Here is a 22,718-nt window from a genome sequence, read left to right as displayed (position 1 = left end):
AATGCGAAGGCTTTTTGACTTTGGAAAAATTGGTGTTTTTCCTAGGAGCAGTGCTAAGATAACGGGATCAAAGCTTTGGTTTCCGTACCGTTGATCAATTTCCTTTGCGATTGATTTGTTCGACAGACCTAGTGACTCCCGCGAAATAGTGGGTATTTGACGAGTTAAAAATATTTGCGAGGAGTTGTCGGTCAGTTAATTCTGTATATATGAGCCCGACGACAGTTCTTTTATTGGGGAATTATTAGGTTAGTTGTGCGATTGTAGTAACTGAAATCTAGATACGATAGTACGTGGTGTATTGCTACAACATATAACATTTGGGTGGATTTTATGGCAGTAGCTGTATTTTTCGACAAAAAAGGACGGCAGATAGAGCCTCTTTATTAATTTGATGAATTCTCGTGCGTTTCGTGTGTGTTGGGCTTAATCAATAACGAATTACTAATGAAGGTCGTGTGTTACAGATGCAGCGAGCCTACACAAATAGATAGGCCAGATCCGGATCCATATTTAATTTACTGCTCCGACGGTACATTGGATTGGAACACGTAAAAGATTCCAAAATTTCAATATCATTTGAGTTTAGATATGTGCGCCGGTCATTTTTTGTTCATCGTCTCGGCAGGGAAAGGAAGAAAAGAAAAAGGAGGAAAGGGGCCATCGGCAACTTGATGTAAATGTACAAATTCAGTCGATGTCAGTGATTGAAGGCGCAAAATGAAGTCACTTATAAGGGAAAAGAAAGTGTCGTAGTCAGCCGGCGCACATATCTAGTTCTGAGCAATTCAAGTTACGTAACCAACAACAGGCAAAATAATTAATTTTAAATCAAACATTTTACTCGATAAATTGCAGCGATATGGCCACGTCCGTTTCCTTTTTGCCTTTCACATCACCATCAACATAATGTTAATTACCTGCAAAGCTAACATGATGAATGCCGGTGCTCTCCATTCAACCGCCAATCCCAATTCAAACAGAAATTGCAATGAAAATCCGTTGTTTTAATTGAAAATTTTCCAGGAAAAAAATTAATTTAGAAAATAAATTGGAAATTCAAACCACACAAACACAACACACCCACAACCGGGAAACACAGAAAGTTTTAAAATTAAATTTTATGAACTCAGCTGACACAACATGGCACATCCTCTGAGCGTCCAGTGTGATGGATCTGTTTCTGGGGCACAATTCAGGGTCATGGCAACAACAAAGTTCGTACTGTGACCAGTTGTTGATAGCGTACCGCGTCTTTCCGCAGTTTTGTATACTGGACAGACATACGAGTGTCGTTGCTTTAAATCGCTCCGTTTGAGAGGCGTCAACCATATCTAAGTGGAATTGAATTGATTGCAATCATACCGGTTGCGTTGTAACCGAAACCGCTTACTCACCAGTGGCATAGTGTCGTATAATATTCTCGGTAAGGCTTCGTTCAAACATTCTTTAGTCCGATCCCATCTCGCACCTTCTAAGAATAATCCATAGACATAGACACCGTCGTCGGGGGGACTATTCACATCATCTTGCTGCTGCACCAAGTAATCAAAGGTTAACAGATCGATGGGGATGACATACTTTCGCGCAAAGTTCTGTTGAGCGCCCGTCAAGAATGCCTGGGTAAAATAGAATCCAGATAGCCAGAAGGTAACCGGTGGACCGACATCGAACCATTTCTAGAGATAAATGGAAAATTCGTTTGCAGTTCTTTGAGTGGAGGGAGGAACCACTAGTGGAATCAGTGGATCAGCTCAATGGATTTTAACTTAGATGGATGGAATTTGGAAAGACAATTCGTTTGGCTAGTGATTCCGCCTCATTCTGAGTGGAACTGTTAAGAATTTTACCTGTAAAAATTCCAGTCGAGCCAAAAAGTCGTTAATGTAACTTCCCAGTGGTTTCAAACTCGGATAGGACTTTTTCATCCACAGTTTGGGAATTTTTGAAGTTAAAATGGAGTTGACAACCTCTTCGATTTCCAGTGGCATCACGACAAGACCTGTCAATATCATCAATTGATAATCAAATTGTTATGTCTACAGTCACAACTTATGACCCGTTCGCCCATAAGATATATATTCGCTAAACCACAATCTCAATACTTTCCTTTGATTGCCTTTTCCACAACAATTAAACTGGACTCGATGCAATGCAATAAATCGTTGAAACGAACCATTTCCTGTACCTAAAACATTTCCAATAAAATCGATTAAAGGAGACTGCATGACTGCACTTTGAATTCCGTCAACCGGAAGTGGTACATACAAGTACGGTGTTCATACTCTGATGGTAGAGTGTCGGATATTTTCTCAATGCTTCATCACGGTCAAACGGTTTCGGTAACCGGTCCAGAATATCTCTCGCTACATCGAGTACCAGTTTTTCCGATGTTTGAGCGTCAGTGTCACCAGATGTCGCCTGTTTGGTAAACGTTTTGTTAATCAAAATTACGAAAGGATAGTGCGACCGAATGCAAATTCGAGACTTTAGTGGCGTGGTTAGAATATTCAATATTTTACAAGACGGCCATGTGGATCTGTCGTACCAAGCAATATGTCTAATACTTATTTTGTTCAAACCTTTGCCTATGGTTTGAAGCAAAATCTTTTACTTTATTTGTTGTAAAATACATTTCGCAATATAAGGCAACGTCAGTAAGTGGTTGTCGCTGATTTTTGTAGTCATTGTCGGTAACAGATGACTTGAGGTATTATTACCTAATTCTCCTTCCCACGCTCAGAAAACAATACAAATAATGAAGTAAACCATGGACATGAACGTAAAATAGATGATGAAGGAAGGACACTTGAAACAAGATGACTGTAAAAGAACCAAAAAAGGTACAGAGTGAGACAAAATGAGAAAAGGTAAAGTCAAGTGGAAAAGGTAATTGATAAAAGATGATAAAGTAGCTAGTCCGACCACATAGATCGTGCGACGGTGGTTGAGTTAGTTACCACAGAAAGTACTCTGTGGTAGTGGTATTATAAGAAAATAGTAGATCAGAGTGGTGTGCCCTACACTGATAGCATTCAGAACACACGAAAGGTGGAAGTTGAGCGAGGAGAGTGGAGACGTCTTAATGTGTGCTTTGAATGTAATCAAGGAGAACGAAAAGGGGGGATTAGGGTCTGACTCACAATCAAACCAAAATCCTCACGTCCAATGTTCTCATGGGATCGCTCACAGGAGCACGCTTTGGTTACTCAAGTCAAGTTAAGTCTGACCAATCTACCAGTATAGTAAGAAGATCTGAAGAGAAGCAGAAACCCAGATCCAAGATCTTTGCCTTGTTTAACCAGAGAGTTTTTCAGAATTCCAAAAAATTTCCAGAATTTTGTTGGATATCGGTCAAAGCAGTCAAATTGATTTGTAATCCTTGTAGTTTTAGTTATGATAAGTCAGTCTAAATTATACTTTGGGAGAAGAAGTTCAATAAATTATTCCCTTGACTGAAAGTCATGGGTCTTACGGACGATAAACACCCTAAAATGTTTGTCACACAATGATCACTACTATGATTGAAAATGCATGAATGTATCAAAAACCTTAAATACAGAAAATGTTTGTCACACTTTGATGATTCGTTGATAACACGATAACTTGAGTAATTTTCGACGGATTTCCAAAAACTTTTTTTTATTTGACGGGGAATTAAATTCCTCAGGTTAAGTTCGAAGATGGACTATAACAGACGGGTGATCTTAGAGATATTCTCAAGAGAATTTTTGTCTGGTCGCTTGATTCCACGATAACTCGAGTAGCTTTCGACGGATTTTTTTAAACTTTTTTTTAATCGACGGGGAATTAAATTGCTGAGGCTAAGTTTGAAGATGGGTCGTAACGGGCTGGTGATCTTAGAGATATTCCCAAAAGAATTTTTGTCTCGTTCCTAGATAACACGATAGCTTGACGTAATCCTCAACGGGTTTCAAAAACTTTTTTTATTCGACGGGGAATTCCATTCCCGAGGATAAGTTCAAAGTTGGGCTATGACGGTCGGGGGATCTCAGAAATATTCCTAAAAGAATTTTTGTATCGTCCCGTGATATCATCGTGTTATTAGTTGAGTAATTCTTAATGGTCCACAAAAGACAATTATCCCACTAAGAAAGACATTTTTGGGTTAAGCTCGTTAATGGAATATACTGGAGTAATATTCTAGGATTTATTCCAAAATTTTGTGTGTGTAATATCTTTATATCGATGATAAGAAAGAAATTAAAGTTTGGACGAGTGTGAACTTTGCGGCCAGAGCGAAGCGAGGGCCGTAATCACACGAGTTTCATTTTTATTCAATATGTAAGCAAGAAATTCGCCTCTTTCCACGGTCTGCTAGAAGACAATAAAACTTAAGAGACATCGATGCTTAGCTAAAATTGTAGCCTACATTTGCGTATCTCGTGCTGCCTTTTTGATGGTATCTTTTCATCAGAATCCTTTTTTCAAAACACACGACCGCAATAACGACCACGAATGTATTAGCTTTCAACAGAAAGTAGATTTGGTTGTAGTCACTTGACCAGTTCTGAAAAAAGTGATCAGTGTAACGAAATTTTCATAAACTGCTCAGTTTTCTCAGGGCTGGTCAAACTGCTACAACCAAATCTATTTTATATTGAAAGCTAACACATTCGTGGTCGTTATTGCGGTCGTACATACTTGAAAAATGGTTCTGGTGGATATATATCACCAAAAGACAGTATTTAAAAATCACCCAAATGTATACTTTTCAGCAAATCATCGATGCCTCTTAAGTACTGAAAATACGTATGAACCAGTATATGGTCAAGTGCTGGAATTTCTCATATACGTGTTTTGTATCGAAAGTAGGGTACGCATACCCTGGTATACTTTTATATACTTTTAGAGTGATTTTTTTTTGCTCGGATTACAAAAATCTTCTGGAGAAAAGTAGTCAGTCAGTCAAGGGATCTGACCCATCCAAAAGATGGGGCCTAGTTCTTTTGTAAAGTCTTGTTTTATCCAATACAATGTCCCAGAACTCCGGAGAATCCAATAAATTTTCCAGAATTTAGTATTTTCAAGAATTCCAAGAATTTGCATAAATTCCGATAATTCGCAGAGTTTCAAGAATTTTCCAGAGTTGCTAGAATTTTCTAGAATTCGCAGAAGCTTCTAAAATTCGCAGAAGTTGCTAGAATTCACAGAAGTTTCCAGAGTTCCAAGAATTCCTCAGAGTTCCGAGGATTTTCCGGAACTACCAGAATTTTCAAGAATTCCGATAAATTTACAGAATTCTGAAAAGTTTTTAGAATTCAGAGTGGTTTCCACTATTCCGAGAATTTTGCAGAATTTAAATTCTTGAAATTCTAGAAAAAAAATCCTGAAAATAAGCCTTGTGACATCACAAAAAAGTGCAATACGTCAAAAATGACAACTTACCAACAACTTCCGTAGATTCTTCAGTAAGTTAGTAAAATAACAAAATTAATGAAAAATTCATTGCTTAGGTCTATTTGGACATTGGTTACCTTTCTCTCTACCAAGTCCTTTGTACGCATTCAAAAAATTAGAAATTAGAAAAGATGTCTCTACGAACTATCGAACTAAGACACAAAACTTACAGTACGATCCTTTGGAGAGCATAGTAGAAATTACAAAAGACACATTGAAGCAACTCTCGTAAATCTTTCCATTACAAACTACATTTACCTGAGTCTTAAGCGTGTACGTCAACAATGTGTCAGTTTCCTGCTGATCTTTCGTAATATCCGCATTGTCATGAAGTCCAAAGACACCCGGTTTCGTCAGTAACGGCAGCGCTTTCGTGTAAATCAAATATGCATCGTACTCCTTTCGTGCTGGGGCATAGTAAGCTCCTATAGACAAAAATCCAGTTCGATTAACTACTTAGGGCGATCCTCCGTTGCATAGCCTTGAATTACCGGACGAATCGAACAAATATTCCTCTCCCTTCTCCAACAGCTCAGAGGTATAGAAGCGATTCAAAATGGTATTCAGACACCTTCGATCCCAATCATCGGTAACGCGACCGCCGTAATTACATTCTCCGGTCAGATACCGTAACGCCTCGAATTGCACTTCCGCATACTCGTTCAGAAACATCATCAACTGTGTCACACTGATACGCAAGTCCGTCTCATTGAATTCGTACAAAATATTCCAACCGATGGGACCGTAATTTCGCCGTTCTTGCACGATACCGTGGAAGAAGCACAGTGCGTACAGCATTCGTTTGAAAATTGGCGATTGTTTGCACGACTCAAAGAATTCGGGATCGCAAATCGGATCGCTGAGATAGGATCGGGTGATGTTCGACCGTAGACCTTTCGGTGGTTCATTGGTCATTTTGATGCCATTTTGTAGGACTACCACGGGGAAATGTTCGGCTGGATAGGATGTCAGCCATAATCGAAAGTCGGGATGAGTTGTGTCGGATGAAAGCGACTCGCATATGCGTTCTAGCGTCGACATCCAGCTTTGTGCTAAATGACTGTGAAAAGAAAACAGAATTTTCAGAGCAAGTCTGGTCGCCTGACCTCACCAAAATTACCAATTTTGCAGCACAACCCAACTGCCAATTTTGATAGCCTCGTCGATCATTTTAACAGCAATTGGTCCTTGACCTTGACCTACAAACGCATCAGCATTTTATCTTTATACTATCGATCACACCAGTCCTCGACTTACCTAACGACAATGACGAAAGTCTACTGCCAAATCCGTGATCGTCTGCAAATTTCAATAAAGCCGACGTGGGATCGGCACCTGGCGTAAGCACAAAAATGAGAGGAATGCAACAGTGTGAATCGGCGTACGATGCATTTAAATCAAATGGTGGCGGTTCGACGTATTCCTTTCCGAGTTGTTCTTTAAAAAGAATTGAAAAAATGAAAAAAAAGAAGACCTGCGGCCATTCCCATCCACAGTGTCCACACATACCATCAACATAATTCTGAACAGCCGGCACAAGTTTATCGGACCGGAAGCACCTTAAAATGATCAATGTTTGGAAACGAGACAGTTTCGAGTGCCATGGATCAGGTAGTCGTGCATTTTGCGGTTCTTTTGAATCGAAATAGTCTTTCCATTGGGAGAGATTGTCGGTGATGTGTTTGTAGAGTCCTTTGAAATTCGCATAGTCCGATAGACTGGAAATATTTTACGTTGCAGTATGCGACATCTTCGACATTAAAAAAGTGAAATTACCGAACCACCTCATCCCAACATCTTACAGGTATCCAGTCAGCTGGAATCGGAATATTATTCTCTAAACCGACTCCTCCAGTTAGCAAAAACATCCATTCCTTGTGGTCTAGTTGACCTTCGCTTCTCTTTAAGTTGATGGCCAAAATTAACGAGAACAGAAGCTTGTCCTGAAACAGAATGGGTGGATGAAGCGGTAACCATTGCAGCGGTTGATAAGACAATCGATACCCTTTCAAATAAACTTCGGCAAATGTTAACGTATAAACTGTACGTGAAATACTTCGTCAAGTCCTGCAATCGCTGCTCAACATCATCCACTTTATCGGTATTATCGATTGCAGCTGTAAACAGCCCGATGAACCATGTCAAACTGTACTGATACATGGGATCGATGTTGGTCAGATCAGCTAAATAGAGTAAAAAATGCAGTGACGATATCGGTGCATATTCCACATCGCTTTAGTTGATTTACCGGTCGTGAAAAATAGAGTTGTCGCATGCTTTGCAATTGGAGTGTACGCTAACCGGGCCACGTCAATCTGTTTCTCGGTCACTTCGGCAACGGTTTGTTTTTCGATTATGTCATTGGCAACTAGCTTAGATGAACCGAGTATTTGGACGGCAGTTTCGTCTTCAAGAATGTTTCCTTCGCCGGACAAAACTTCCAGAATTTGGTCTTCGATCTCCTGAAGTTGTCTGTAAAATTGAATGTCTTGTCATATCCGAAGGTTCACTGGGCAACAATTTACTTTGAAACTTTTGTATAGGTTTCGGTGGACTTAGTACGAAACACGCGTCCGTTGGTCCCAATGGAGTCTGTGGTTCCGCTGCAATCGCGTCACAACCAAATTTAAAAAGTAATAAGACTAACGTTCCCATTTCTTTTTAAATATTTTTGTGAAGCGGCTGCAGCGGAACCACAGACTTCATTGAGACCAACGGATGCGTGTTTCAGGGCACCCGCACCGAAACCTATCACACTACGCAACTGTTTTTGTACAAAACCTGTGTGGACTAGTGACTACTGACTGCCAGCGACATTAATTCTCTGAAGAGCACAATCACAGCCTACAATCACAGCCTTGCAGCATCTCATCGGGTCTTGGCATACATTTCGAAGCAATAAAATGTCTAGCCAAATATTAGCGAAATGAAGCCACACCGCTTCATCATCTGAGAGACATGTATTCCACTCATACGACGTTACCGTAGAATTTCAATGAAAACAATTCGCAGAATGCATCGAATTAACTTTTACATTCAATGGAATGAATGCTTCTGTGCAGCACAAAGTTGCAATCAGAAACATTTCATTTGGAGTAAAGGAAATTCTTTGGCATTGCTTTCATTTATCTAATTGAATTCCTTTTGCCATGGCAAGACATTTTTGTTGGAAAGGTGAGTCGTATGTAGAAAAGAAAAACATCGAGCGTATTGTGATGGTGCTCTCCATGTCTACTGGATGATGATTCAATATCGTAAAGGAAAACGGGAAATTCAATATCTTCTTTCGTTGATTGTGTACACAATTGAATTGGAGTGAAAATGTTCTTGGAAAGTGACAAAAAAAAGTTTTTTTAATTTTCGAATGATGAAGTAAAAGAAATGGAAAAGGACAGTCAGCCGTATCAACGATGATATTTCGAAAGGAAAAGATCTGAAGATTCTATTCTTCAAAGCATTCGTCATTGGGCACCAAAACCTTCATTTTGACGAATTTTGGACTTTCTACGAAGTGTGACAGCTGAGATATATTATACACACTAGTGCTACCCTTTAGGGCTAAAGTACCATTCATATAAAACAAAATGTAGCGAAAACTACTTAGGACCATAAATTTATGATGGAATCTTTGGAACCAACCTATTACCCCTAAAAAATCCCAACAGTCCAGAGGAAATCCTAAAAATCTCGTAAATTCAATAAAACGAATTCTAGAACTTGGAGGGTGGTGGACTAAGTGGAGTGCTGGAATTTTGATGACCAATACATTCCTAAAAAGAACCCACAAACACCTCACCAATCCTTCAAATTCCTTGAATTCTAGAACTATGAAGATGGTTGACCATGTGGGGTTTGGTGTTGTGGAATTTTGGGAACCAACACATTGTCACCTCAATAATCTCACAATTCCAAAAGAGAACCCAAAAATATCTCTGAAATCCTTTAAATTCCTTGAATTCTAGAACTATGAAGATGGTGGACCATGTGGAGTCCTAGAATTTTGGTATCCATCATGCTGTCACCTCAATAATGCCAAATGTCCAGAAGAGAACCCAAAAATATCTCTGAAGTCCTTCAAATTCCTTGAATTCTAGAACTTGGAAAATGGTGGACCATGAAGAGTGGAGCAACTTTAGACCATTTTATGTCGTTTACCGTCTGTTTCGACTTCAACTTGTTACAAACGGCATAGTGGTTCTATAAGTCCCCAGTATTTCGTACAGGGCTAAAAATTCTGGTGCGTAGAAGCATTAGTTCTAGCCTCAACGCCTTGAAAATGATAAAATCTTTGGTTTAATAACAACTGTGGCAGCCAGACGACAATCTTCGAAGGAACATTCTACAGAAGGGAGTTTTCAAGAATCAGGACTGTCCGATGGAGAAGAAAAGTCTCTCCGGTGGAGTTGACTGAATAAGTTACTAATGAAAATAAAATGAAATTTGCTTATCAAGAGAAGAGTCTGTTCCCTGGACATATTAACATATATCGTGATCAATAGACGGTGGTCAACTCACTTTTTATTGGCGGCTCCTTGAACAATCAATGTGTTCTTCTCGGCCTCCAGATCCGGCCTTTCTCTTGCAACCGTTGTCGACAGCAATTGATCTTGGAGTCCCGGAATGGTCGTAACAAAGTTTAATAGCGTCACTTTCACGGACACTTCAGGGAGATAGTGTGGATTCCTCAGTTTTGTTGTTATATAAAATCTGATGGAAGTGAAGAATTTAAGTTTACCGGAGCAGCTGAAGAAGCAGTGATGCTGAAATACCTGAAATTGTTGTTGTATTCGATGATAGCATCTCCCAATTTTATGCACATAGCTCCAGCTTGTCGGAAAATCTGTTTCAGCAAAACTGGTTCCAGCAACGGATCCAATTCTTCGCCAATATTTTCCAACAAAACTGGCAGCCCAAATTGGATAGCGTTCTCCAGCACTCGCGTATAGTCCGGCTGGTTCAATCGTATGATGCAAAGACGGTTTTCCTTTTCCAAGTTTTTTGTCCATTTATTGGCCTGACCCTGCGGATCGATCATCAACGGCCAACGGCGCGCATTTCTATGTGAACAAATTGTTAAGGTTTGGAACACCTCGAAAGTTAAGCTGAACATTACGACAAAATGATTGCGCTTTCGATGGAAAATGAGTCGTTGGGCAGTCCGAAAATATTCCAAGCACGAATGGTAACCGGATCGCCCAGAACTTTTTCGAGATTGAATTCGCTGCAATTGGGAAATGAATTGTCACAGAAATGATCATTATGCAAGCGTGGAAGGTCTTACGTATTACACACAATTCCCAAACTGTTACATTTATGTGCCCATTCACTGATCTGTGCGCTACGGAAGCTTGCAGTAAATGGTCCCAAATATGCCACCACACCCGAGGCAATCAAGACGTCACCTGAACGATTGTTATACAGGAAAATGTTGTAAGATTAGACTTGCACTCAAGCTTTTCAATTACCAGTTAGCGTGTCGTACACTACTCCAAGGTTGGCTGCTGTGTCGGTCCACCGCTGCTTTTCACCACCTAAACCAGTAATTATGTCCGTTGCTCTCTGAAGTTTTCTAGCGCACAAGTCTTGGTCACCCTTAAGGACTCTAGAGAATAAATGAAAGGAAGAGTTGAAGAAATCATCAGACCAGCCGGAAAATTGCCTTGTCCACTGCAGTTACAACGACACTTACTCCAGCGCCTCTTTCTGTTCGTTAAGCTGTCTGTTCAGCTCAGCAAGACTGTTCTCAACAACGGCCAATTCTTCTAATTTCAAATTTAAAATTGCTGTCGCAGCCTGCAAATCAAAACGTTACTCTGTTACCCCAGGCAATAAATAGTGATAGATTACATCTCTGGCATCTTCTGCCTCCTTTAATGCGATTCGTTTGGGTGCGACTATTTTGGCGACTTTATCGTACTGCACAATGGCCAGTACCCATTTACACAGGCCTTCAGCTGCTGACGCAACGGTTTTCATTTTCTCCGGATCGAAATATTCGTTGGTCAGTACTCGGTCTTGCAGTTTTTTGATAATCGGCGCCTGAACGTTGTCCTTATCGAATTTAATCAAACTGTCCAGGAACTTGATATCGTTCACGAGTTTCTTGAATGCTGTGAAATAGTCTTCAATCGTGCCCACGCCACCTGCGGAAACGAAGCCATTATTAGACACCTGAATGTTACACACAGATTACAGTTGGTTCTTACTCGGATTGGGAATCTTTTCCGGTTTTGTTTCCTTCAGAATGCAAATGGCTTCGCCAATTATTTTAATTGCAGCTGGAGGACTTTTGAACGACTTCAAAATGGCAATGTCTCCACTCGACAGTGTGTTCAATGCAGCTTCCGCTTCTTGAATCAACGGTAAAGCATCGGCCATTATGATCGTACAATTTGCTGCAATTTCGCTTGCTTTATCCTTTTCTGCCATAGCGACGGCTTCGTCTTTCTTAACATTTTGCCGCTGAACTTCGGCCACATCGAATGCAGCCTGTACCTGCGTCACTTGAATGGCAACATTATCCGAAGCTACTTTGAGTTGTGGCTCCAATTTCTCCAATTTATCTTGCATGATTGCCACTTGCTGCGCTGCCGAATCGAGTTGTTGCAATCCAACCAAATAGCGCTCTTTACTCTTTAATATTGCGCTTAGGAGCAGATGAGAATTGTTAAACGAAAAATAACACCAGCGAGAGTGTGGTGGGTGACTAAGGCTTGGAATCAGTCGACCGAGGTCAAAAAATGGCTTTACCTGAAACTTCACCTGCCCTGGACCTGAATTTCTGAAACCTGTTAGGTCATAACAGGTTTAAGGTAAATCCAGGTCAGGTTCAGGTAAACCTGACCTACTCCAAGCCTTTCGGGGAGTGACTCAACGCCACCGAATGTTACAACTTACGTTCGTTTTGTCCTTAACAGATCTTTGAACGTAAAAATTAGTTCCAAATAGGAGGTTGGAGTGACGTAGTTTTGTCGCTTCAAACGGAGATAGAAATCATCGGACAATGTTTGCGTTGATGTATGGAACTCCATGCACATATCTATCGCTACCGATTTTTCCAATGTCGTCAGATCCTCTTCCGCGAAGAATCTACAAAAGAACTTGTGAATCTGAGGTTCCACGTCCATCCACTGGATCGTATACCTTGTTGCAACAGCCAACAAAGCATCTGGCGGCCACGGCTGGAACCAATCAATTGTGCAACAGTTAACGATCGAAGGGAATTTCCTGACCCGATTCCGGAAGGCATCACCGATCGGTGACATACATAGGATGATGTGAAGTTGTTCCCGTATGACCTGAATGGCATTGGTTGGATTAAGGGAAATCATCGAAATCAATGGTGGGCTTACTGTAACAAAGAAATTGAACAGAGATGCTGGAGATCCATCGGTTTGAACGGTTTTGTCGCGCTGTCGATCGATTTGTCGCATCTTTTCGATTATTTCCAATTTCTCTTCCATTGGGAAAAGATTTGGAACCTCGCCTGAATTGAGTAAATTGTTCACGTCCTCCAGAAATGATTCTTCTTTGATCTGTTGATCCAAGTAGTTGGATGGTTGGAGTTGTTGGTGAACGAAGTAGTTTTCTTACCTGAAGGTCAGTGAATAGAAAGACACCGTGCAGGTCAGACGAAGACACTTGCTTCATTATAGTCTTCAGATCGTCATGCCATTCATTGGTGCCGTATGTCCTAGATATTTCGACAAAAAAGATCTGATAGTCAACAATATGTGCAGCCAGTCGAGTTAGCGATTGTTTTCCCGAACCGCCCACACCAATCAGCAGTGCATGACTTCGGGGTTGTTTTAGAACACGACACACCCTCGATAAATGTTCAATGGCAAATCGGAACAGGACCAAATTCATCGGTTTCTTTGACATGTTATTGAACTCCACCAGATACGTTTCCACGACGTTTCTCAACTCTTCCAGGTCGGGCACTTCTAAATAGTTTTTGGTGTCCGCTTTGGGATTCGTGAAGTCGCAGTACATCAATTTTCGTAGATCGTTTTCCTGGAGCTGAAAAATCATTTTCCGGAAGAACAAGATCAGTAACAAGGAAAGCACCGGGCAAAGTTTAGCAACACTACCTGCCGGCCGGGTTCGATAAATCTGGCAAACAATTCATTGGCTGAAATATAATCGAAATCATTCGACGGTGGGATACTACATAAGGAGCATTGAAATAATGCAACGTACCACTCGTATGCAGTTCATTCTGCGCTACTAAACAAATTGCGTTGAATAACCATTCCCTATCCGTTACATCCACCAAACGATCTCCATACACTCGGCATATTTCATGCGCCCACAGTCTTCGCATGGCATCGATTCCTTCCGTTGCTTCTGGCACCGACAAAAGTACCCCTTGAATGACCCTCGAGAAATCTCTCAAATTGAACAGGTAGTGACACTTTGACGGGGTTGGCAATAGGTTTTTACGAGCTTCAACATAAATGTACAGGGTGGCCGACACGATTTCCTCGATACACGGATCAAATTCTTTGGAAAAGCCTCTGAGAAATGATGAAACCATGAACGATCGGTTGATGGCAGCTCGACTAAAAATTGTTTAATTACCGCGCGTCCAAATGCCACAGAACAATTTTGCTGAAAATCGCTTCCAATGTTTCACTGCTGAATTCGTCGATGCTCACCGTATTGAAGTGGCGTGCGAATCTTGGTGTTACCGTATTTCCGGTCGAAGGAGGGCCCATTGCCGCTACAATCTATTTAAAGTCGGGAGATTGTTCAATAATTGATGGAATATGGAAGGAAATGGAATATGGAAATATGGAAGGAGATTCACCTGGATATCGATCAGCTTTAGCGCTGTCACCTCTTTTCGATCATACCAAATCCAATGGTCTGGTCGTTTAGAAAATTATTAACAAATTTCGGTTCTTTACCGTCGTCGCTACAAATTAATTCAATAAACTTACCCAGCCACATACGAAGCAACTCGATTGGAGGCTGTGCTCCATAGGTTTCCTAAAATTTGTAAATTTCATGAATGCTAGTCTTCTGAATAATTAACCCGGTTAGAGGTCAAATGCCACACAATTCGACACTAATCAAACTTCAGTTCCCGTTGAGGAATTCGAGATTTGTCCCAATTTTGTTCTGTTAGTCAGGTTATGGGCACATCAAGAATACTCGTCTTAACTTACTTTCAATGGCATGGACACATCATCCACAAATATAATGCATTTCTTGCCGACTGGTGGTCCGTAGACACCTTTCCTCCGTTTATCCAATTTGCCCATAATAATGTCCTGGGTTTGGTTAGCCGTTGTCTGTGCCGAAAAATTCATAAATAGCTGAGTGTACAGGGCAGTGTCGATTCCCTTCAGCAGATACTGCATGGTATACACAGACTTTCCGGTACCCGTTGGACCGACGAGCATCAGTGGTTTTCCATGCGTTAAAAGTAGGTCCAGCAATGCCGTTATACGAATGGTCTCGGCTGTTGTTATGATGATCTGATTCACTGGTATATCTCGCGGTAGGGCAGGAGCCGAAGCTACTTCATCCGACCATAATCTCCACTTTCCTTTGCCTTCTTTCAGGTAACGATAGTCGAAAACGGTTCCATTCTTTGGGATGGTGAATATGAACGGCTTCTTCAAATTTTCCACTCGAAGATGGTCGGGAATGTGGAATGTTTCGTACACTTCGTCAGGAATGTCTTTGCTCAGCAGAGCATGGAATAATTCGGAGAATTTTTTGCGACTTTCTTCATTTAATGGTCCTCCCAATGCCCATATGCAAGAGAAGAAGAACACTCCCTAAAAAGAATAAAAGGAGTAACTAACTTCGTTGGAATGGACGGGGAAGTTTGTTTTACTTCTAGCCGAGCCCTGATGTCTAAATTCACCAAAGTCGCAACGTATTTCTCGTCCTTGTAATCATCCATGAAACAATCGAACAAATTCAACAGAGAATTTATCAGATTCGAATCGGATGTCGTTGCCATTTCCTGCAATAATAAGCTATCAGTTGAGTGGCTCGTTCGCCCAATTCACCTCTTGGCTTACAACCACTCCTCCCTTCCGAATGAAGTACAATAAAATCGGACAAAATCGCATAAACAGGTCGGTGATGACCTTCTTGTCAAAGTCACGAATCGTTGCCGGAAGTGTATTTTTCCAAGACGTTAGTAACGGTTCCCAACCGAGCGATGCTGGTTCCATGTATATCATACCGCAGCGAGAAACCTGAATTTACGAGAAATAAGATAATGGCAGGAAATGAAGAAGAAGAAACGGGAAAAGGAGAGTACTGTGGCTGGAGACGCAGCTTCCAAGTCCATGGGTTCGAATATCAGATTGGTTGTGTTCGCCAATTGAATGATTTCACCTGACATCAAACAAAGCTTCTTGTTGTCGTCAAGAACGGTGTTCATATTCTCTATCCACACCTAGAATAAAGCTCCAAAGGTGTTTTAATCCGACCGATAAGAAGCGAAGCAAAGAAGCCGTTCATAAATTACGTAACGCCTTTCACGCAAGCCTTATACTCCCTCTTGAGTTCCGTAATTTATGAACGGCTCCACACATCTACCGCATCCACAGGTCCATCGAATATAAGCCACTTTCTATCCAATGTCGTTGAGATGGCAAACTGTCGGTAGCTTATAGCCAAAATTCCATCGCTCCATTCATGAGAAATCGGATCGAATTGGCCATACAACTGACCCATCGTTATGGCCTTCGGATTGATTACCGTAAATATTGCCCTGTGTTCATCCATTCCACCACGCTCTTCCACGAGTGCCAGTGCTTCGGCCAAAACTCGATACGCAGTTGTCTTACCACCGAACGGATAACCGGTGATCATAAGCCCGTGTCTCACGACAATCATTTCGTAGAGCTGAAAATTTGAATTGGAAAATTGGACGAATCGACACAGATTCCTCACTCACTTGTTGCAGCTTTTCCAAGAAGAAATCCGTACACTGCTTGTTGCTCGCTACGCAGACATCTCGGCACGCTTGATTGAAAACAACATAGTCTGGCTCTGGTAGATTAACGCCGGGAAATAGATCACTTGTGATTCCCTGTCGAGCGATCAACAAAAATTATTCCCAAAAATCAAAATTCAAAACTCAGTTCCATACGGCAAACAACGGCACATCCTGGCTCAAGAATTTCGCTTTATTGACGTCTTTAATGGATCTCAGTACGATAATGTCCTCCATTTCATTCGGATACCGAAGTTTCAACGCTCCGGCTGCCTTCAATACAGACTTTACGGCACGCATACCATAATCATAATGAGGCTGTGTACTCAACTGTTCCGAGCACAGTCGGTACGTGGCCACTATTTTTATGGCTAACGGTTTGGCGTTCAAGTAACCGAAGGAGTACAATTCGATTTCAGCGATTAATGCATAATCGGGCACCATCATAGCCACTGATCTGAACAAAGCCTTCACTGAAATGGAACAAGAGGATTCCACAGCCTCTTACGAATGCTAATCCAAAATCCTACTCACAATTATCGGGCAGCTCTGATCGTCCCGCGTAGCCCGGATTCATTGTAATGAACGTAGCGCATGTGGGATCCAGTTGTAGCACAGTCCCTTCAAACATTAACGTCGGTGATCCGGAATTGATGCCACGTTGGATAGTCAAAATTTGCTGTGCCACCACTGACAACACCTCCAGATCGATACGGTTAAATTCATCGAAACACGACCAGGCACCGCATGATGCGAGACCTTTGAAAAACTTTCCCAGTGCAATGTAATCCAATCCGTCGGAACAATTGAAGACGACACATTGCTTGGCCACCGCTTTCGCTAAATCTTTCGTAGTTTCCGTTTTTCCGGTACCGGCAGGACCTGGGGTAAAGTTTAAATGCCTGTGAGACTAGGGAAACAGCGGTTCACAATTTTGCAATTTTACCTTCGGGTGCACCACCTAAATGAAGATGCAAAGCTCCGAAAAGAGTTCGATAACATCTGTCCGTTAGCGGTGTTATAACCAGGCGAGTCGTGTTACCAAGATATTCATAGCCATAATTCAGTGTCGAATTAATCATCTTCGTCACTAAATTCATCTCAGTCCAGTAGTATCGAAGCTGAAGGAAAAGTGGGTCGCATAAGTGTTGACCGCTAAGCTAATGGATCAACCAACATACTTGACTCAACCACCGAAAATCATTCGATTTTTCAACATTATAATCGATCAATTCAGCTAAAGTGTCCCGTGCATGAACATCCAATACAACCAGTGCGCCAAGAGTAATCCGATTTTGAGTGGACAATCGTCCTCGTACCAGATCTACGATCTTGGAAATTTGATCGACGCACCTCACCAGATAGCCTTTCAGATTGTTATTGGGTGCATTCGACAACAAACAGTCGGTTATTTCGGACGTCCAGTAAGTGAGAGAAATACTTTGCACCTGGGAGGAACAAGAACATCGAGAATTAACGGAGTGAGAGAGAGCGAGATTGCAAAATGAAAAATCGTACGCATTGTCCTGGCCACATTAGAACCCATTTATGTCGTTCAACGTCCGGATAACTTTCGAGCGATTCCTTCACTTTGCGATGAACACTCTTCTTCATGATGCCTTCCAATTCGAAGAGCCACTTTTCCACTTGTCCTTTCGCTGAAATTTGAGAAATTTCGTTAACCCGACTAAAGACCAGGCCCGAACTAGGCATATGGGGTTCGAAGAGCTAACAGCACTGTTATATGAATAGGAGGAGTGTTTGCATCTTTTGTATTGAAACAACGCACTTTGCAGTGCGTTGATTGAAAACAATAGATCGCAAAATTTGCAGAGCGTCCGATGTTGTTGATGAGCAAAAATTGACCGTCCCAACCTATCTAATAACAGATGAAATAAATTCTTTAAATTTATGCATTTTAAGAGCAACCACAGCGTGCTGTAATCACTGAATCTGCTACTTCATCTGTTTAAGTATCGCCTGATCATGTTTGATACAAAATCTTTTACTTCAATTGTTCAAACTTACGTTTTGCTACATAAAATGACACAAAGTCTGGCAGGGCTCATTGCTATTTTTTGCTGCTATCGATAACAGATGGTTAGCCGTTTCTAAGACCATAATTGTGTTTAACGAATTCAACCGCTTAACGTTGAACAATTCATTCCCCTTTGTGTCTCAAATGTATGAGCTACATTTACTTTCGAGGCAAAATGCCTTAACCTTATAACTTGCGAGCACATACTGTGGATGAGTCAACACAGAACCACATCTATTCTAACAACTACCCTTCTGAAACCGATGCCGAAGTCAAGACGGGAGGATTACTTTTCAAAGAATCGGAACAGAAATCTCGTTGGGATGAGAAACGATCGACAGGAGAAATGAAAACTTTCAGATAAAGTTCAATGGCTACGTCAAACTTGGAGTGGAAATGAAGGGAATGTTACAGAAAGAATCAAACTGCTTCGGTTCCCAAGTCCTAACTCAACTTACAAACAAAAATGTGAAAGCAACACACCTTTGGCCGTCGATATTGTTTCGACTAATTCAATTTCTTCGCCCTCGCTACTGCGCATCGTGTTCACATCCAGTGTCTCAGTAAAATTCAATGTCGCAATGCCTTCGAAACACTTCTTCAAATGCGGTTGCACTCGCTGTAAGATATGATCGTTAAGTGACCAGCATTTCAGCTGAGAGTGCAGCCATAACGAACCTTGGGATCCTTAGTTTCGGACAGTATTTCCAGCAGCTCATCGTTCGACAAGAAGAAAAATCGCGGGAAATAGAGTCGTTTCTTCTCTAAATATGCGTTCAAACCTTTCTGGATCACTTCCAACAAATTGAACGCTTTCTTCAATTTTTCGGACATTTTCTCGATCTCCACCACAGACATAACGGCTGGGTCAGCATTCACCACTTTCATGAGTTCCTTCCAAATTTTATCGACAGCACTGAAACGGCGTCCCTCTTCCGGCATCTGCTGTTGAATGTCTGGACTGGAGAATATAGGTTCCAAATACATCCAGGTCGCTTGGACGCGAAGCCAATTGTCTAATATGTCTTGCAGTAGAACGAGCTTACCTTCCCACTCTCTGTGAAATTTACGAAATTGTTGGTTCAATGAGAGACACCGTTAGACTAAAAGCTATTTAGTCTCCAAGGAAGCACCTAGCCATGCTCATGGCATACTTACAACATCTCCGTTTTGAATGGGGTAATGTACGGGGAATTCTTCATTGTTTGAGTCTTGATGATGTGATCGTCCAGCAACACTTGAATGTCATCCACCGATTGTAAAATGTATGTTCCGGTATCCCGGTACGGAACAACACCAAATGAAATGTCCTGCCACTCTTCGACCATTTTCATCATTGCCGTTTCCAGGCTATTCTCCTTGCTGGCACTGTCGGAAATCACTTGGAATCTCGCAATGTAGTCCTCCAAGCCGAATTCGATGATTTTCTCCAATGTAAGTTCGGCAGACACTTTAATCGGAAAGCCGACAATTTCGGAGATTTGTTCCCAATGTCGTCCTTTCATTCCTGGATTTCCAAGCGTTTGTATAATTGGCATATGCACCTTGAAATCGTCAATAACGGTTTTGATCTGAAAGAACGGGAAAATTGTTGCAGCAGGGGAACGTGTTCTAACAGGGAGTTAGGCATAGTGTGGTTGAAACTAACGGTTTCAGTACACCCTGAGAACTTACTTCTTCACACAGTTTCTTCGTCACTGGCTTATCACTGAAACCTCTATCCAACTTCAAGACATTTCGGTACGTAGTCCCGATCTCCGCCTCTATCTCTTCCGGATCAAAATGGCCGACCTGTGAATTTAACCACAAATTGCGATGTTCTATGAAACCTTGGCCAGCATCGAATAATTTCTTGAACGGCGTTAGTAGATCATGAGTTTCCTTCCTCGTCGGATATTGTGACGTCTCCCAGTCGTATGCCGTTTCCTCTTCGTTGATTCGATCGATCTTATCCATTGCATCGACTAAATTTTTATCCAAAACTGTAGCCTGATCTCGGTACTTGGCTAGGAGAGCAATGTCGCCATAGGTTTCGTACTCTTTAACCTTTTCGCGATATCTCTCCAGATCTCGACGGAATTGTTCGATTAGCCGTTTCAGCCGTTCTTGGTACTCGATTTTTTTGTTGTCGATAATTTCCCGATTCTGTTTGAATACCGATGGCATCTTCAAGCAAAATTGGAACGTGACGCTGTTTTGCTTGACTTCCAGTGGCGTGTATAACGTGTGATCCATCAGCCACAGAAAGTGGGACAAATTCTAGAAATCGCTGCCGTTAGTTATGAGATCTTTTCCCCGAAAATTGTCTGTTAAACTCACGTCTCGCAATCGATCCTCCATGACAGGAATCACTTCGGCCTCGGTTTTCAGTACATAGGCTATGGACTCCATCAATTTAGCCGTATCCTCAGGTATACTCAACGAATTTTCGCAAATTTCCTCATATTCCGCTTGTAATTGAGCCATGCCGTTCTGTTGATCGCCGACCATTTTTTTCAACAGTTCGGTTTGCATATAACGCGCCAGCATCTCCAGCGTCGTAATTAGCCCAGTTCTATGGAATTCATAGAAACCCATCGATATTACACCCCACACGTTCATCGATATCTCCATTTCGATGTCGTGGTACTCCTCAACTAAGCTACAGTACTCTTTGAACGGACGGTCTGCCTTCATAAATCGGAATATCTTTTCAGCATCTTGACCGTTCATCAGACTGATATAATTGTCAAAGTCTTGCAAACGAAGCTCTGGGCTAAACGTTGGAACAATGAGAAACTCCTTCCACTACAATGAAATGGATCGGATCTTACCCGATTCGTTGTTCTTCCAATAAATTTTGTATCCGATAACGACAGTCGTCAATGATATCCTTCGGAATTGCCGGCTGAAATTTTTGAATTTTTTAAGAACTTCGGGCGCAACGCGAAAGAAGAATTATTGAAACCTTAAGCAATTCAGCATTGCCAGTCAGGTCAGGAATGACGATCGAATCAACCCTGGCAAAAGTTTGTACAGACCGTACAATACCGTCAACCATACGTAGAATTTCGTGCTGAATTTTGTTAAAATTCGGTGTGAATATGAGCGTGTCCTCGTCTTGTAGAAGTACAGTCAATTTTATGGCTGCATTTGTGTTCTGAAAATTTATTGTACCATGTATTGCTTCCGGCGATACCACATCCAATTCTACTAACAACATTCGATCGATAACATGCAATTAATTTACGCCCTCAATACCAATCCCGTTCCGCAACAATGTTTGCGCTAGCAATTCCATTAAATTAAAACATACACCTCGGCTGATACGTCAGAGACAGATGCATGTGTTACATGTGCTTTAAGCACCTGTTAATTGGTTATCATAAATTCCTTTGTTTATCCGCGATAAATCAAATTAATTTAATTTCCCGATAAATTTAGCCATTTAAGCTTTGCCTGTTGTTTTAGTTGCGATGAGAAAAACATGTGAAGTCAATGGGAGGTTCCAAAATTGAAATTTACAGATTTAGAATTTGGGGCAGCAACAGGATATATTTCTACATTAAAGACGTCGGCTCCACCTTTCATAGCAACCAGAATTACAGGTATAATTACCGAGTCTATTACTTCAATTGTTCTAATAATTTTCAAGTCATTATTTATGTGCAATCTTCTACTTCATTTCTTTTAACATGAACTTTGATTATATAAGGTAACATTAGTCAGGGCTCGTCGTTGATTTTTAACGTCGTTGTTAATAACAGATGCAATACCAACAAAATTTTATTCTGTCAAAGCGTTAGGGATTGCAGTGAGTAATAGTTACTTACGTATCTGATGCAAATGGTAAATTATAGACAATTTCGCGGGTTATAGCCCGAACGAAGTGAGGGCGATAAGCGAAAGTGCTTAAAATCCACCGTCCACAACAGATGCGTTTTACATTTTTTCATGTGAGAGCCGGAAACCAGAGAAAATTTCTGCAAAACCCCCGCTTTCGACTCCGACCAAAGCACCTAGCAGGGTAATAGAGATTTTTTGGTGTCAAATAGAGTAGTTTTTAGTACGAGTTGCCATTTACATTATATTAGACAGGAGTCGCCGTGAGATGCCGTATTGGAGGCAAATTTGAAAACGAAAAAGTGGTTACTGCGAAGGGTTTTCATTTAACTTTCATTGAAGAATTTACATTCAGTTACGTAATTTAGTTATTTGTATGCAGACTGCTAACGTGATGTTAGATTATTTGTTAAAATAATGTACATTTCAGTGATCACATTTTCATTGAAAGAACGTTCGTGCCTATTTTTC

General features: G+C 41.2%; 1 protein-coding gene and 1 long non-coding RNA gene across 2 annotated transcripts in view; one reads left to right on the top strand and one right to left on the bottom strand.

Moving 5' to 3' along the window:
* Positions 1–996: 996 nt before the first annotated feature.
* The window catches only part of LOC119075409 (dynein heavy chain 7, axonemal), a 30,106-nt gene continuing 8,384 nt past the window's right edge, over positions 997–22,718 (bottom strand). Inside the window, exons 6-53 of the mRNA XM_037181854.1 lie at positions 21,373–21,564; positions 21,239–21,312; positions 20,745–21,180; positions 20,100–20,684; positions 19,584–19,996; positions 19,104–19,482; positions 18,909–19,044; positions 17,906–18,045; positions 17,569–17,835; positions 17,334–17,508; positions 16,922–17,269; positions 16,544–16,860; positions 16,349–16,483; positions 15,988–16,296; positions 15,707–15,844; positions 15,462–15,641; positions 15,272–15,403; positions 14,595–15,212; positions 14,367–14,415; positions 14,234–14,292; positions 14,005–14,153; positions 13,624–13,940; positions 13,515–13,555; positions 13,015–13,443; positions 12,774–12,956; positions 12,565–12,719; positions 12,319–12,510; positions 11,628–12,067; positions 11,269–11,564; positions 11,111–11,214; positions 10,887–11,023; positions 10,703–10,823; positions 10,535–10,642; positions 10,191–10,478; positions 9,937–10,128; positions 7,670–7,893; positions 7,426–7,604; positions 7,198–7,364; positions 6,931–7,139; positions 6,679–6,858; positions 6,542–6,620; positions 5,913–6,481; positions 5,680–5,846; positions 2,269–2,421; positions 2,110–2,188; positions 1,851–2,002; positions 1,398–1,679; positions 997–1,334 (exon numbers count right to left, since the gene is read on the bottom strand). Coding sequence (XP_037037749.1) covers positions 1,122–1,334; positions 1,398–1,679; positions 1,851–2,002; positions 2,110–2,188; positions 2,269–2,421; positions 5,680–5,846; positions 5,913–6,481; positions 6,542–6,620; positions 6,679–6,858; positions 6,931–7,139; positions 7,198–7,364; positions 7,426–7,604; positions 7,670–7,893; positions 9,937–10,128; positions 10,191–10,478; positions 10,535–10,642; positions 10,703–10,823; positions 10,887–11,023; positions 11,111–11,214; positions 11,269–11,564; positions 11,628–12,067; positions 12,319–12,510; positions 12,565–12,719; positions 12,774–12,956; positions 13,015–13,443; positions 13,515–13,555; positions 13,624–13,940; positions 14,005–14,153; positions 14,234–14,292; positions 14,367–14,415; positions 14,595–15,212; positions 15,272–15,403; positions 15,462–15,641; positions 15,707–15,844; positions 15,988–16,296; positions 16,349–16,483; positions 16,544–16,860; positions 16,922–17,269; positions 17,334–17,508; positions 17,569–17,835; positions 17,906–18,045; positions 18,909–19,044; positions 19,104–19,482; positions 19,584–19,996; positions 20,100–20,684; positions 20,745–21,180; positions 21,239–21,312; positions 21,373–21,564 — 10,887 coding nt within the window. The 3' untranslated portion in view covers positions 997–1,121. The remainder of the gene's footprint in view (positions 1,335–1,397; positions 1,680–1,850; positions 2,003–2,109; positions 2,189–2,268; positions 2,422–5,679; positions 5,847–5,912; positions 6,482–6,541; positions 6,621–6,678; positions 6,859–6,930; positions 7,140–7,197; positions 7,365–7,425; positions 7,605–7,669; positions 7,894–9,936; positions 10,129–10,190; positions 10,479–10,534; positions 10,643–10,702; positions 10,824–10,886; positions 11,024–11,110; positions 11,215–11,268; positions 11,565–11,627; positions 12,068–12,318; positions 12,511–12,564; positions 12,720–12,773; positions 12,957–13,014; positions 13,444–13,514; positions 13,556–13,623; positions 13,941–14,004; positions 14,154–14,233; positions 14,293–14,366; positions 14,416–14,594; positions 15,213–15,271; positions 15,404–15,461; positions 15,642–15,706; positions 15,845–15,987; positions 16,297–16,348; positions 16,484–16,543; positions 16,861–16,921; positions 17,270–17,333; positions 17,509–17,568; positions 17,836–17,905; positions 18,046–18,908; positions 19,045–19,103; positions 19,483–19,583; positions 19,997–20,099; positions 20,685–20,744; positions 21,181–21,238; positions 21,313–21,372; positions 21,565–22,718) is intronic.
* On the top strand, positions 4,500–22,361 carry LOC119075410. Its single transcript, XR_005087384.1, has 3 exons — positions 4,500–4,510; positions 4,703–4,705; positions 22,224–22,361. It is a non-coding gene; the product is annotated as an uncharacterized LOC119075410 (long non-coding RNA).

The sequence above is a fragment of the Bradysia coprophila genome, unplaced genomic scaffold (genome assembly GCF_014529535.1).
Source record: "Bradysia coprophila strain Holo2 unplaced genomic scaffold, BU_Bcop_v1 contig_200, whole genome shotgun sequence".
NCBI classification, from domain to species: Eukaryota; Metazoa; Arthropoda; class Insecta; order Diptera; family Sciaridae; genus Bradysia; species Bradysia coprophila.
This window is presented reverse-complemented; position numbering and strand designations above follow the sequence as displayed.